General features: G+C 38.5%; 1 protein-coding gene across 6 annotated transcripts in view; it reads right to left on the bottom strand.

The window, feature by feature from the left end:
- PPFIA2 (PPFI scaffold protein A2) overlaps positions 1–15730 on the bottom strand; it is a 619889-nt gene that overhangs the window by 85624 nt on the left and 518535 nt on the right. For all 6 annotated transcript variants that reach the window (XM_073327625.1, XM_073327626.1, XM_073327628.1 and 3 more), the window contains 2 exons: positions 9348–9483; positions 8474–8694 (listed from right to left, as the gene is read on the bottom strand). In XM_073327625.1, the coding sequence (XP_073183726.1) occupies positions 8474–8694; positions 9348–9483 (357 nt within the window). The remainder of the gene's footprint in view (positions 1–8473; positions 8695–9347; positions 9484–15730) is intronic.

Raw genomic sequence — 15730 nt, 5'->3', positions numbered from 1 at the left:
CCAATCGCTCCTACATTTGTAGGAGATAATGCTGCCCACTTCTTGTTGACAGTGTCACCTCAAAGTGACAACAGGCATTTGTATGGCACTGTTGTAGCTGGCGTCACAAGATATTTATGTATCAGATGCACTAAAGATTCGTATGTCCCTTCATGCTTCAACCACCATTCCAGGGGACATGTGTCCATGTTTATGATGGGTTCTGCTCGATAACAATCCAAAGCAGAATGTACCAACTCATGTTCATTTTCATCATCTGAGTCAGATGCCACCAGCAGAAGGTTGATTTTCTTTTTTTGGTGGTTAAGGTTCTGTAGTTTCCTCACTGGAGTGTTGCTCTTTTAAGACTTCTGAAAGCATGCTCCACACCTTGTCCCTCTCAGATTTTGGACAGAACTTCAGATTCTTAAACCTTGGGTCGAGTGCTGTAGCTATGTTTAGAAATCTCACATTGGTACCTTCTTTGCGTTTTGTCAAAACTGCTGTGAAAGTGTTCTTAAAACAAACATGTGCTGGGTCATCATCTGAGACTGCTATAACATGAAATACATGTCAGAATGCGGGTAAAACAGGAGACATAGTGTTCTCCCCCAAGGAGTTCCGTCACAAATTTAATTAAAGCATTATTTTTTAACGAGCATCATCAGCATGGAAGCATGTCCTCTGGAATGGTGGCCGAAGCACAAAGGGCCATATGAATGTTTAGCATTTCTGGCACATAAATATCTTGCAATGCCAGCTACAAAACTGCCTTGCGAATGCCTGTTCTCACTTTCAGGTGACATTGTAAATAAGAAGCAGTCAGCAGTATCTCCCGTAAATCTAAACAAACTTGTTTGTCTTAGCGACTGGCTGAACAAGAAGTAGGACTGAGTGGACTTGTAGGCTCTAAAGTTTTACATTGTTTTGTTTTTGACTGCAGTTATGTAACAAAAACAATCTACATTTGACAGTTACACTTTTGCGATAAAGAGATTGCACTACAGTACTTGTATGAGATGAACTGAAAAATACTATTTATTTTGTTTATCATTTTTGCAGTGCAAATATTTGTAATCCAAAATAATAATATAAAGTGAGCACTGTACACTTTGTATTCTGTGTTGTAATAGAAATCAATATATTTGAAAAAGTAGAATAAACATCCAACATTATTTAATAAATTTAAATTGGTATTTTATTGTTTAACAGTGCGATTAATCATGATTAATTTTTAAAATTGTGATTAATTTTTTGAGTTAATCGCATGAGTTAACAGCAACTAATTGACAACCCTAAAATTTACCCTACTCGTTTTGTTTTATTGTGTAGAACACATCTAATGCAGTTCCACTTCATGTGTGCTAAGTGAATGGTCTCCAGATATAACTCAAAATAATCCATGGAATTTGGAGAGACATTGTATTTTTGGGTAAAATGTAAAATCATGTCAAGACTTCAGGGATACTGTATCAGTAGAGAACACAAAAAGGAGCTAATAGAAAAAGAAGCACACACTGTTGAACGTCTGTTGTACTATTTTACCTTCTACATGGGATATGAATTTGCCACTAAAAGAAAACCTGAGAAATTTCAAACAAAAATTCTCTTTCTCTCTCTCTCTTTTATCATCAAACTCATTTCACCAGACACAGGGGGAATAAAAAGTGTAGACACTCAAAACTACGTTATATGTCTTAAAAATCTATAACTTTTATGGGAAAAAAGGAGAAATAAAAAAAATCTGCAAATAACCAGTTAATGGATCCCTGCCATCACAATTTCCTGCTATCACACAATCTTTCATCTCTCATCATAACTCTACCCCAACTTATACACCCACCCAAACTGAACTTTGCCCTCTTTGTGTTCATTTGTGAGGAAACTTTGCTGTTACATCTACATAGTTGTTTTTCATGTCATTTACTACACCTGTTGAAGAGACTTCAAAAGGAACATAGTCCCATGGTACATTAAATTATATTAAAGTTCTATCAATTTGTCTCATCTTGGTAAGTAGATGTAAGTAAATCCCCAGTGGTGTTATGAAATGTGTTGGTTACGTTGGGCTGGAGTCTCTTGTCTGCCAAATTCATTTAGTGTTGCTTAGAAAAGAGTAGGGGGAAGCGGGAGCGCATGAGATAGGTAGGGGAGGCAGGGCCTGAGTCAGGAGAAGGGAGGGGACCATGTCTGCAGAAGGGAGGAGAGGAAGCATGGCAAAGCATGATGCTCTGTTATTGAAAGATCTTCTGCCAGCAGCTTACATTAAAGTTCCCACCAATATTTTAAAATTTACAATGTGGCCAGAAAACTAAGATCAGCTCCTCTCATCCCTCTTCTGCATTGCATCTGAGCGCATGCTGGGCACAGTGGAGAACTGAGCCCACTGTATTTAGGCTTATGTAAGTTTGCCAGCTTGTCTTTTTGACTACATTAATTATTGTGTCTATCAGCAAACATGTTAAGTCCCACATCATCCAACAGTAATGTTGTAGTATAACACAATGCAACCAAGAAACAAAATACTGTGTCCTGCCACTTTAAGGCATAAACGCCTCTTCACAGTGTTCCTCGCTCTGGCCAATCAGAGAGAGGGCCTATCGCAGCCTTGTCCATAAAAAGAGACAGACAAAGGAATGGCTGGTTTCAGGTGGAGGGAAAGTCAAACATCCATTTATGATGTCTCTTGAAAATGGAATAGTTACTCTGTGTGAACAAGACTGTCAGTTTCTCTGTTCCAGTGTTCCTTGTCTGAGCCTGGGAGCTTCCTATGCCTATTTCCTCCCTGGGCTGGGAAGAGAGGAAAAGAGGGAGCTTCCTCCCCATTGCCTCTCCTTTACATCCTTACTCTGAGCCCCCATTTAATCCCTTTGCTGCCTACCTTAGTGGGGCATAAGTATGCCCATTCACTGGATCTGTATTTGATATGTCCTTGTAATTCCTTCATTTGCTCTCCCTCTCCAGAAAACCAAAACTAAGGGGTACTTTCCCTCAAATGTGGCCAATGAAACAAAACAAATGTGCAGTTTGTAAGTCAAGCCAAAAATAAATTTGAAAATTATTTCCCAAAAACATCTGACAAAGAACCTTTTTAATCACCAGAATTATAAAACTCACGTTTCTATTCCCCCCGTTCCCCCTAAAACTAGTCAGGGAAAAAAACACCTACCCTGGCATAAGTTATGGTTTGTGAAATTTTAGGAGGGTTGGTTTTTTTATGGGAAAGATATGCCAGGGATTCTTGAAAAATTGAATTTATAATGAGAAACTAGCGTCATCCTTAACTATGCAGTGGCTTCTTCCACCACATAATAGGAAATGTATGGCTCTATCTGATTTTCTGTGGCAAAGGTATGAATATGAATTTGAACCCAAATGAATCCATAGGACCTTTAGAAAGGTCTTTTAAAAATAATCCATACTAATGGAACAGGAGGAAACATGCAAACCAAATTGTCTGTTTTAGCCCCACAAACTACTGAGTAAGAAATATTTATCTATGAAAGCTGTTGCATTTAGTTTCACCTGAAAACGGGATGTGTCATTTACTCATTCTCATGGTAAAATGACTCTCTTCCTGTCAACCAATCTGATGTTCATGAACAAGGCCCAAACACTGCCCTACGTTGCATCCACTGTGTTCTTTAATCATAGTTTTAAAACTACATATTGCTTCCATTTACTTTCCTATGACCCATAAATATATATTCACAGGGTGAAAAATATCAAGTTCTGAATTGCAGTAATATGGGAATCTGAAAGATGTGGGGCTCAGGATTTGGAGTCAAATGTGAAAATAGAGACATTATAATGAAAGGAGCCATAATGCCTAAAGTATAAAAGAAGCTAAAAGGTCCCTTGCTGAGATCAATCTTCTTGCCTAAAATCCATTTAAGAATTGCCATAAAAGGTCTACAGTATTTTCTGAACTGAGATCTGATGAAAGATTGAATATAGATCATATGCTGGGAATTAAAATAATCTTTTTCATGTTCTTAATAAATCTAAATTTTAGATCAGTTTGGATAAAACAGATGATCACCCTCTTACATAAGACATATTGCATGAATAGAAAACATCTTATCTAAGAATATAGCGGTAGGGATATTACTGACCACCTGACCAGGATGGTGATAGTGATTGTGAAATGCTCAGGGAGATTAGAGAGACTGTTAAAATAAAAAACTCAATAATAATAATGGGGGATTTAAATTATCCCCATATTGACTGGGTACATGTCACCTCAGGATGGGATGCAGAGATAAAGTTTCTTGACATCTTAAAAGACTGTTTCTTGGAGCAGCTGGTCCTGGACCCACCAGAGGAGAGGCAATTCTTGATTTAGCCCTAAGTGGAGCACAGGATCTGGTCCAAGAGGTGAATATAGCTGGACCGCTTGGTAATAGTGACCATAATATAATTAAATTTAATATCCCTGTGGCAGGAAAAACACCACAGCAGCCCAACACTGTAGCATTTAATTTCAGAAAGGGTAACTACACAAAAATGAGGTTAGTTAAACAGAAATTAAAGGGTACAGTGCCAAAAGTGAAATATCTGCAAGCTGCATGGAAACTTTTTAAAGACACCATAATAGAGGCTCAACTTAAATGTATACCCCAAATTAAAAAACATAGTAAGAGAACCAAAAAAGAGCCACCGTGGCTAAACAACAAAGTAAAAGAAGCAATGAGAGGCAAAAAGGCATACTTTAAAAAGTGGAAGTTAGATCCTAGTGAGGAAAATAGAAAGGAGCATAAACACTGGCAAATGAAGTGTAAAAATACAATTAGGAAGGCCAAAAAAGAATTTGAGGAACAGTTAGCCAAAGACTCAAAAAGTAATAGCAGTTTTTTTTTAAAGTATATCAAAAGCAGGAAGCCTGCTAAACAACCAGTGGGGCCACTGGCTGATCGCGGTGCTAAAGGAGCAGTCAAGGACAATAAGGCCATTGAGGAGAAACTAAATGAATTCTTTGCATCGGTCTTCACGGCTGGGGATGTGAGGGAGACTCCCAAACCTGAGCCATTCTTTTTAGGTGACAGATCTGAGGAACTGTCCCAGATTGAGGTCTCATTAAAGGAGGTTTTGGAACAAATTGATAAATTAAAGAGCAATAAGTCCCCAGGACCAGATGGTATTCACCCAAGAGTTCTGAAGGAACTGAAATGTGAAATTGCAGAACTACTAACTGTAGTCTGTAACCTATCATTTAAATCAGCTTCTGTACCAGATGACTGGAGGATAGCTAATGTGATGCCAATTTTTAAAAAGGGCTCCAGAGGTGATCCTGGTAATTACAGACCTGTAAGCCTGACTTCAGTACCGAGCAAACTGGTTGAAACTATAATAAAGAACAATATTGTCAGACATATAGATGAAAATAATTTGTTGAGAAACAGTCAACATGGTTTTAGTAAAGGGAAATCATGCCTCACCAATCTACTAGAATTCTTTGAGGGGGTCAACAAGCACATGGACCAAGGGGATCCAGTGGATGTAGTGTGCTTAGATTTTAAGAAAGCCTTTGATAAGGTCCCTCACCAAAAGCTCTTACGCAAAGTAAGCTGCCACGGGATAAAAGGGAAGGTCCTCTCATGGATTAGTAACTGGTTAAAAGATAGGAAACAAAGGGTAGGTATAAATGGTCAGTTTTCAGAGTGGAGAGAAGTAAATAATGGTGTCCCCCAGGGGTCTGTTCTGGGACCAGTCCTATTCAACATATTCATAAATGATCTGGAAAAAAGGGTAAACAGTCAGGTGGCAAAATTTGCGGATGATACAAAATTATTAAAGACAGTTAAGACCCAGGCAGACTGCAAAGAGCTACAAAAGATCTCTCAAAACTGGGTGACTGGGCAACAAAATGGCAGATGAAATTTAATGTTGATAAATGCAAAGTCATGCACATTGGAAAGCATAATCCCAACTATACATATAAAATGATGGGGTCTAAATTAGCTGTTACCACTCAAGAAAGAGATCTTGGAGTCATTGTGGATAGTTCTCTGAAAACATTCACTCATTGTGCAGTGGCTGTCAAAAAAGCAAACAGAATGCTGGGAATAATTAAGAAAGGAATAGATAATAGGACAGAAAATATCATGTTGCTGCTATATAAATCCATGGTACTCCCACATCTTGAATACTGTGTGCAGATGTGGTCACCCCATCTCAAAAAAGATATATTGGAATTGGAAAACGTTCAGAAAAGGGCAACAAAAATGATCAGGAGTATGGAACGGCTTCCGTATGAGGAGAGATTAATAAGACTGGGACTTTTGAGCTTGGAAAAGAGACAGCTAAGGGGAGATAGGATTGAGGTCTATAAAATCATGACTGGTATAGAGAAAGTAGATAAGGAAGTGTTGTTTATTACTTCTCATAACACAAGAACTAGGGGTCATGAAATGAAATGAATAGGCAGCAGGTTTAAAACAAATAAAAGGAAGTATTTCTTCACACAACACACAGTCAACTTGTGGAACTCCTTGCCAGAGGATGTTGCGAAGGCTAAGACCATAACAGGGTTCAAAAAAGAACTAGATAAATTCATGGAGGATAGGTCCACCAATGGCTATTAGCCAGGATGGGCAGGAATGGTGTCCCTAGCCTCTGTTTGCCAGAAGCTGGGAATGAGCGACAGGAAATGGATCACTTGATGATTACCTGTTCTGTTCATTTCCTCTGGGGCACCTGGCACTGGCCACTGTCAGAAGACAGGATACTGGGCTAGATGGACCCTTGGTCTGACCCAGTATGGCCATTCTTATGTTCTTAAGAGGGTGATCATTTCTTGGTGGACTCTCCTGACTGAATAACTTTCCCTGAAATTTACAAAAGGGAATATGAAAGTAACTAATGTGACCATTAGTTATGTGGGTATCTTTACAAACCAAATTTTTGATGAGAGTCATTTATGCTTCAGGTCATCGGCTGATAATCTGTATGTGTGTGTTGGGGTGGAGGGGAGAATAAAGAATTTTCTTCTCTCAGTCAATCTACAATACTGTAAAAATAACTAAATGTGTTACGTTTTTTTCTCTCTTTTTTGCTTTCCTCTAAAGCATTAGGTACTAGTTATTGCCAGAGGCAAGATGCTACACTAGATGGATCAATGATCTGATTCAGCATGACATAAATCCTATCTATCTACATTACCTACAGATATGTTCTCTTCTCCAAACCCCCACTATATCAGATATCTTAAAAGGTCAACATTTTAATTTTTTTAAAATAAAGATATTTGTTTAACCTATAACCTTCTGAATAGTCAGGGTCCTTATTCCTTGTAATAAAAGAAAACATGAATAAAATTCCTTGTTTTCCCTATGTTCGGAATATGCTATTTTAGCAAGATTAAACCGTCCAATCGCAAACTTTTCCTTTGGCCTTTTCTCTTGACAGAACTGCTGTGAAACAGATTTTAGAAAATTGTAGCAAAATTCCCTATGAATCAAATGGATATATGTTGGGAGTCCCAAATACTCAGTTATAAATCTACAGTGAAAAATAAGTGGCCTCAACCCACCCCAGAATGGAAAAGTTTGTAATGTCATTTTAAAACATGCTCAAGAGTATATCTTACACTAGGCTACCTTACACAAAGAGAAAGACTTGAGGAAAAACTAGCACAAGGTAAACGAGATATTTCAAACTATTCTCCATCTGATTACTAAATAGCACAGTACCTATGGGTATGACCTGGACATTGATGCACTAATGACATCTCTTTCATCTATTTCCTTGGAACTGGGAGGTAATAAATGGATGTTCTAAAGAAAACATGATATATTTATCACACAATCTTTTTAAACCTACCTTTTTTGATAAAACAGGTAAACTGTGGTTCTGCTATGAAAAGTGGCGATTAAAATAGCATCCTTGGGTTCAGTGGTTTATTGCCTCTCAATAATTCCAGATGAAATTAGTGCAGTTTAATAGATTGAGGTTTCTTTTTCCTTGTCTTCGAGCCTCATAACTCAGTTTGGGATATGAACCTCAGACTGAATTCCTTCCTGCTTTCATACCATTCTTTGTAACCCAGACCCACATGAGGTGCATTACAGATGTTACTAACAGCAGGAACCATGCACATCACTGAATTCAAATCTTCAGGATAACAGTTAATTAATGGTAGAATGGAGTTATGTAGGATGGGCACGTAAAAATCTTGAAAAGAAGGCCTGTGAATAAAGGTCAATCAGAGAGCTTCCCTGTCTTAGTGTACCCTAACATAGCTTCTTCTAAAGAGCTAGCTATTTCTCTTCCCCCTGGAATGTTCTTCACAAGCTCCATGTTTAAGAAAGGAAATTGTTATCATTACTTCCACTATAGTACATATTCTTATACATAAACACGTACATTCCCCAGTTACTGCCCTGGAATGCATGAGTGGGGCTCCGACTGCAGTCTGTGGAAACTGATCCTGAGCACCACGGGGAAGATTGATCTATGGCCAGAAAACACATTGCAGTTGGTTGATATTAGGTACCTTATTTCTTTGTTGATTGCATCTAGTTGCTCCTGAAGCATCATGGCCAGAGTCTGGGCATCTGAATGCCCACTTGGTGACAGAAGATCCATGGAGCTAAAAATAGTTTCTCTATCATCGTCATCAATATCAGACATTTCGGTGTCACTTTCAAATGGGTGGCTGCTCAAGACTCCAATCTGCTGAGTTCTGTTCCACTCATGATCCCCAAGAGATTTCACCTAAGCAAGAATTTACAAAATGCATATCGTGCTGTCTGAGAAACTATTTCAAAATTAGCTTGCTGGAAAATGGAAAAGATGAAGCGTTAACATTTTAAAATACTGGCTCTGTGATTATTAATCCCTTTCTTATTTGTAACAACATTAAGAATGATAGATTTATTTGATAGGAATAAAGATGCTGTAAAGTTCTTTCCTATGGTTTCTACTGCAGTTCAGCATTAACTAAGGAAGAGATTTTCAAAGGTTTCCAGTTAGGTTTCCAACTCCCACTGAACTTGAATATCTCCCTCTGTGCTATTAGTGTTGGCTGCTATACAGCAGTGGATGTACTTGTAGATTGGTATGGAAAAATCCCATTGTTTGCTGAGAAAACTACACAATTTGTAACCCCCTCGAGTATCTTCTACAAAACAATGAGGTAGACTGTCATATCCCACTATGGGGATTTAATTGTTAACATGAGCTATTAATACCACGTGCAATGAAAAGAAGATATCCTATAAGCTGTCTGCAAACTAGTTAGTTAAAGCACTTTTGGGGTGCAGTATGTATGCCAGTGTTTAATGCTGTCATTGTTTAGGAACACATTGTAACACTGCATGCAAAAAAGCTTGCAGTGTTGCACAAGTGAAAACAATTAAATGGCTAACCTTGGGTTCATCTCTCCGGACCTCCATACGACCTCTTCTGGGTCGCCTTATCACTTTAGTTGATCTGTAGTCGGATTGGCTATCAACCAAGGAACCCACAGAATACCTCAGTTCTGCTGATGTGTCAAGGTGAGATCTGAAAAAGGATTGAGGCACAGACAGTAGGTAAATTCAAATAACAGGAATGATAATACAGTGCCTTTCATTCTAGGGTCTCAGAGCTTTACTGACATTAATTCATTAAGCCTTGCAAGAGAAATTACATTGGGGATACAATTTAGTGAACATTTTCTAAACATATTGGGGAGTAATAAAGGAAATGAATCTTGACCCTTTTTATATTAAAAAATTAAATAACAAACCACAACAGGCCAGATCCGCAGCTGGTGTGAATTGGCAGAGCTCCAATGAAGTCCATCAGCAGAGTCGGGTCAACATTAAGCATTTTTGCATATCCCACCCTAAACGCTTTTGTAGTATTACTTTTCTATGTAAGCAATTGTTGCCATAACAATGTTATGTGATCATGAATGAAAAGGAAGATGAATCAATCTGCTTATTAAGACATGCTCTACATTATGATAATGTTAGTCAACTTACCAATGATTTATGGTTATGATTGGAATGCTACATATCTGGTACTATGTTAATAGATTAAACTAATACAACTGATACAGTCTAAGAAGCTTGGCTTCCACTAGTGCGTTTGGGGCATGACTCTGGCTTTTAAACCATTGGCTGCATTGCAGGGCTGGGGATGAGGATGGGCTAAGCTCCAGGATGACAGTGGAAGAATTGTGACTGACAGTCAGAATTCTTCCTAGTTTTTCTCTGGGTGCGCGCATGCTAAAATGGGAACACTGCCACTCATTGAAGCAATGCAGCATTCCCTTCCTGCCGCACATCAGTTTTGCTGGCTGGTGGGTGAGTGAGTGACTGGCGGGGGGAGGACAAAGACTATGTTCCCCATCCTTGATTCCTTTCAGGAGCTTAGTGCCCATGACGGAACTAACCTAGGGCAGTGCTTGTATCTCCCAGACCCATCACAGTTGCTGCTCCTGGTGGGAAATAAGGGGAGTGAAGGCTCCATGTACTCTCTGAGTATTCTTGAACAGTCATGAAGATTTGGCCACATTTTGACCTTAGCAAAAGGATGCACTTGGCATGATAACATTAGAGAAATGAAATGTAATGTTACAAATATTGTAGTGATGATACTTCATCAGTATCAAAGTACAACACATTATTATTACTTGTTTGGTTGTTTATGGTAGCTCCTAAAGTTGTGCTAGTAGCCTTCCAGGCAGATAGGAAGAAATGGTCTGTGCTCTCTGGAACTGGCAGTCTGAAGACTGACACACAGACAAGACACACAGTAGTTAGGGGGAAAGGGTAGATCATCTTTGTGTTTGTTTTAGCATGTGGTAAATATATTATTGCATCTGTCATCTCTCATTGTACTAACTTGAATGGAAAAAAGAGAATGGTTAAGAAAAGTAAGTTGTTACTCCTACACAGAAGGATTTTTAAAAAAGTAATATATTTTTTATAAATAACAACAGTGAAAGGAGAATGTTATCTGACTACTTGCATTTCTGTAGTAGTCAAGAAAGTTATTCTATCTAGAATGCACATGAAAAATATGCCTCCATATTTAAGTTTTAATTCCTTTCAAACTGGAAAAAAAAAAGCTTACAATCAGCTTCTGACCATCTTGCTTAAAAGGTTCACAGCAAGGTTAATAATCAGTTTTCAAGAAACAAAATAGGATTTTTATCCCTAAAAATATTCACTTCAGCTCAATGGAAGAATGTTGCCCAAGAAAATAATGGCTTTAATCTTTAGAGATGAAAGCTGTCTAAGTAAAGGTATAACTGATTTCCAAAATGAAGGCAATCATTTAGAAAATCACATTTATGCTAAAATATGTAATACTATCAGAAGAATATTAATGCAATCCCCCTTCCCCATTCCATCTATGTATTCTATAAATAGATTTCAACAGATGTTCATTTTCAACACAGGATCACTTATTTTGAACTAAAATAAATTGTTGCCTAGAAGAATGAGGCATTAGCCTAAATTTTAGCAACACCACATTAGTAGGAAAGTGAGAGCAATTGGTATTGTTAAAATGTAGCCACCTGATGGCTATTCAGTGACATAAGACCTTTAACTGCATCTCCAGTGTGCATGGAGTGCAGAATCAGAGTCTGGGTGATCTCAGTTGGAATTCCTAGTAGGTAGCTGCCCTCACCACAAAAAACACAACTGCAGTTATTAGCAGTTTCTCCAGAGAGATAAGAGACAGGACTGACATGGACACAGGACTGTCCTCTTACATTTAGAGACAGGTCCTTCTCTAGCAGGAAAAAGGCACATTGGCTGTGTGATGTGCGGAAGCTTGTTTGCTACAAGGCTAAGATTGCACGAGGTATTACTACTCTGTTGGAAGGAAGAAACTGTTCCTCAAGATTTTAAAGATGCTTGTTTCATCCAACTCTACAAAAACAAAGGAGACAGAAGTGACTGTAAAAGCCACAGAGCTATATCTCTTCTTAACATTGTGAGAAAAATCTTAAGCTGTATTCTTTTACCTAGACTTCAAACTTTAGCTGAGAAAAATCTATCCTGAGAGCCAATGTGGCCTCTGCTCGCAAAGGTCCAGCATAGACATGGTCTTCTATGGAAGACAACTGCAGGAAAAGTGCAGAGAGAAGCATATTCCACTGTACACAACTTTTATAGATTTAACAAAAGCCTTTGACACGGTTAGTTGGTCTGAAGAAGCTTGGTCCTCCACATACATTGCTAAACCTTGTGAAATCCTTACACGATGGCATGAAGGCAACTATAATGTATGAAAACCAAGAGCTGGACTTATTTAACATCAACAATGGAGTGAAGCAGGGTTGCGTACTGGCTCCTACATTGTTTAATATTTACTTCTCATGCCAGCTTCAACATGCATCCTGTGATGCTCCACAGGGTGTCTGTCTTAGCATGAGACATGATGGAGGTTTGTTTAGCACTGCAAGGTTCAGAGCCAAGGCAAAGGTGAAGGAGACCTGTTGTTTGTAGATGATGCAGCCCTTGTGGCTCAGTGTTGATGCCCTACAACATTTTATTACCAAGTTCTCTGATTCATGCAAAATCTTTGGGCTAGCAATAAGCTTGAAGAAGACTATTATCATGCACCAAGGCTCTTCAAAACCAGTTCCAGATATCATCTTAGATGGTATTTGTTTGGATGGCATTGACCAATTTTGCTACCTTAGCTCTACTGTTACCAGCAATGTAGATCTTCTTGCTGAGCTCACTAGTAGAATTGGCAAATCGGCCAGGAACTTAGCAAGACAGAGCCTGGAACAATAACAAATTGTCAACTAAAGTGAAAATCCATATTTATGAGAGATGTGTTTTATCCACTCTTCTATATGGCTCAGAAACATGGATGACTTATGCCACGCATACCAAAAGATTAAACAGCTTTTATACCAGATGCTTGTGTAAAATTCTTCGAATAAGATGGCAAGACAAGGTAACAAATGTGGAAGTGTTAAATCGTGCTGATATGTCATTCATGGGAACATTGATTAGTAAGAAAAGACTCAGGTGGCTTGGACATGTCAAATGAATACCAGATTACAGGCTCCTGAAGAGTGTGTTGTACTCAGAAGCTCACGAAGGATCTAGAAAGAGGCAGAGCACTGCGTAGATTTTGGGATGCTTGTAAAGATGACTTACGTATCCTTTGGAATCTCTCTGAATGATTGGGAAAGGAGTGAAGAATGCCGCTCTGGTTGGCGGAGACTGCTTGTAGATGGAGTGAAGTGTTGCAAGGCAGACTGGATCAAGATTTGTGATGACCGGCATCTGAGGAGGAAAGAATCTGCTGCTTGGATTCAAAGCACTGCTAATGTGTGAGTGTGCCCTACCTGTGGACAGGACTGTTACTCGCGCATCGAACTCAGCAGCTATCAAAGAACTCATTGGCACATACACCATGTTCTGTAAAGAGTGATAGTGCCATTTATTACATGTACTGTGCCAATTCTGTGAACAACAAATCAAGGTTTTATTGTCCAAAGTTGCCAATATGGTACCTTTAACCAACAATAAATACTATACAGCAAAACAAAAAGGAAGACAGATACCATATACTCTGAAGTATGAGATCAGAGACATAAACAATTCCAGAGACATATGTTAGAAAATATGTCTTAGGGTTTACTTCCTAGGTACAGCGTATGTCAGATCCCTATAGTCATAAATGCCAAGTCTCTTATTTTTTTCCTTCATAAATCATAATTGTGAAGGGTGGGCAAGTAGATTTTGTGCTTGAGCTGGTAAATATTAGTGACAACCTGGAAAAGCTATGTTATAACCTGTGTGGATATTCTTATAATAAAAAATCCTTGTTATTTTGATTTTAGCTTTAAATGAGCTAACTTTAACTTCTTAGTGTGTTAAGCCAGAAATGGTTATTCTAAACATAATGCAAGGAAAATTTGAAAATTAAATCAATGATGTGATTTGCATTCCATTTCCCAAACATATTTATGTTTAAAATTAAATTTGAATTGAGCATACAACTTTGAAATAAAAGTACTGATTACAAACTATAAGAATGCCTTATTAATTCTTCCAGAGTACAAACTACAAATAGTAATTGTTAATTTCAAAAGCTTCATATTCCTAATGTAAATTGAAAAATTCAAGATAATACACTGCAAACATACTGTGGGCTGTTTTGCACACACCCATCAGGGTATTCAGGGTGAATTTTTGTGTAGTCTCTTTTTGGAGGATCTTGAAAATCCTTATGGTTTGATGGAAAACTTGCGCCTGGAAGACACGTGCACAATTAGGACCCTCTAAATTAAGCCTGAGTGCATGACTTACAGTAGTGGGATGTGACTGCATCCGTTCGGTGTGTGTCTGAAAAATGTGAAACCTGTTCTGAATTAGGTCAGGGAGTATACACAATGCCTGCCAGCTCTGCAGTGGGATGGCAGACAGCGGGAGGCAGCCCAGATTCCAGTCTCCAGCCAGTAGACATTCATCTACTGCCCAGCCTCATAATGCCACATAAGCCCATGCTGTATCCTCCTTGTTGAAAGACCAGACTCTTATAATGAAGAGGTAGTTTTGGGATGAGTTCTCCTCCCTCCATTCCTGAGAGGTGGAGGAATTCAAGTACAAGTGGCATCAGGATGAATTCCTCATCATCAGGAATTCACTGTATTACTCACACTCAGTGAAGAATTCCAGCAGCAGCAGCTTTGTAAGTGTGGGAATAGGGATCGGGATGTAAACAATTTTAGAGTGCTCGGCTGAATTCCCAGGGCACAGCTGTAAGGCAGCTCATGGAGCTCAAACAGCACCTAAGCACAGGTTATGAGGATGTGTTCAGAGAAGAAAGCGAGGCAGTGAATGACAAGAAAATAAGACTGCTATTCCTCCATGATGGTGAGAGGTGGCAGGTAAGCAGCTACACCCGGGGAAGTAACCATTGTGCCAGGTGCTGAGATCTGTCCAGCAGCTCTCTCCATTTAAGCAGATATGTGGTCTTCACTCTAGAAAAAGCATCAGTGTCACAATGAAGTGCTTCATACAGCTTGACACAGAGCTTATGTTGCAATTAAACACTGTTGCTCTGTTCTACACTGCTTGTGTAGCAGTTTCCCCGTCTCTGAAATGGGGGTTATACTTACCAGTTTCATAGGGGTGTTTCTAGGCTGAATTATGGTTTAATGTCTATAAAGCACTCCGAGATCCTCATGAGAAAGGCACTATATAAAACGTGTGCGTGTCTGTGTGTATGTCCATATAACTCAAGTTTCAAAAGAACAAAGTGAGAAACCATTATAACAGTTAACAAGCTTGAGTCCAGTACATTAATTTATATTTCTCAAACAAACACAGCATAAATAATATAAAATAAAAGGTATAAGAAAATTTAAAAAAAGAGTTTTAAACAAGCATTGAGCAATCTCTCTCAGAAACATGAGGGTGTATAGTAGCTTATTCAGGCAAGTATAACAGCATTCAAGGAAAAAGAACTTGATTCAGATTAGAGTTTTCTCAGTTTAGTTTTGTACCATGTGTTTTGGTTGACAAATCCTAAACTTTAACATATTAAGCTTGCTAGTCATGAAATGAAGGGAGGAAAAACAGAGGTGTGAATTTTATTTTAAAGGACATCGTTGGACAGAAAGGAAAATTGTTCTATTATTCTATAACCATTGCAACAGCTTTCCCAAATAATTTATCTTCAGCTATCAGTAGCAGACAAGATTTGTATTCAAAAAGCTCAAGTCTCATTATTAGTTAGTTCCTGATCCTTCAACAAACTTTGGCAGACAGATCATTGTGCCTGT

Source organism: Lepidochelys kempii, chromosome 1 (genome assembly GCF_965140285.1).
Source record: "Lepidochelys kempii isolate rLepKem1 chromosome 1, rLepKem1.hap1, whole genome shotgun sequence".
Taxonomy (NCBI): domain Eukaryota; kingdom Metazoa; phylum Chordata; order Testudines; family Cheloniidae; genus Lepidochelys; species Lepidochelys kempii.
The sequence above is the reverse complement of the archived record's forward strand: the minus strand, read 5'-3'. Positions and strand labels throughout refer to the sequence as shown.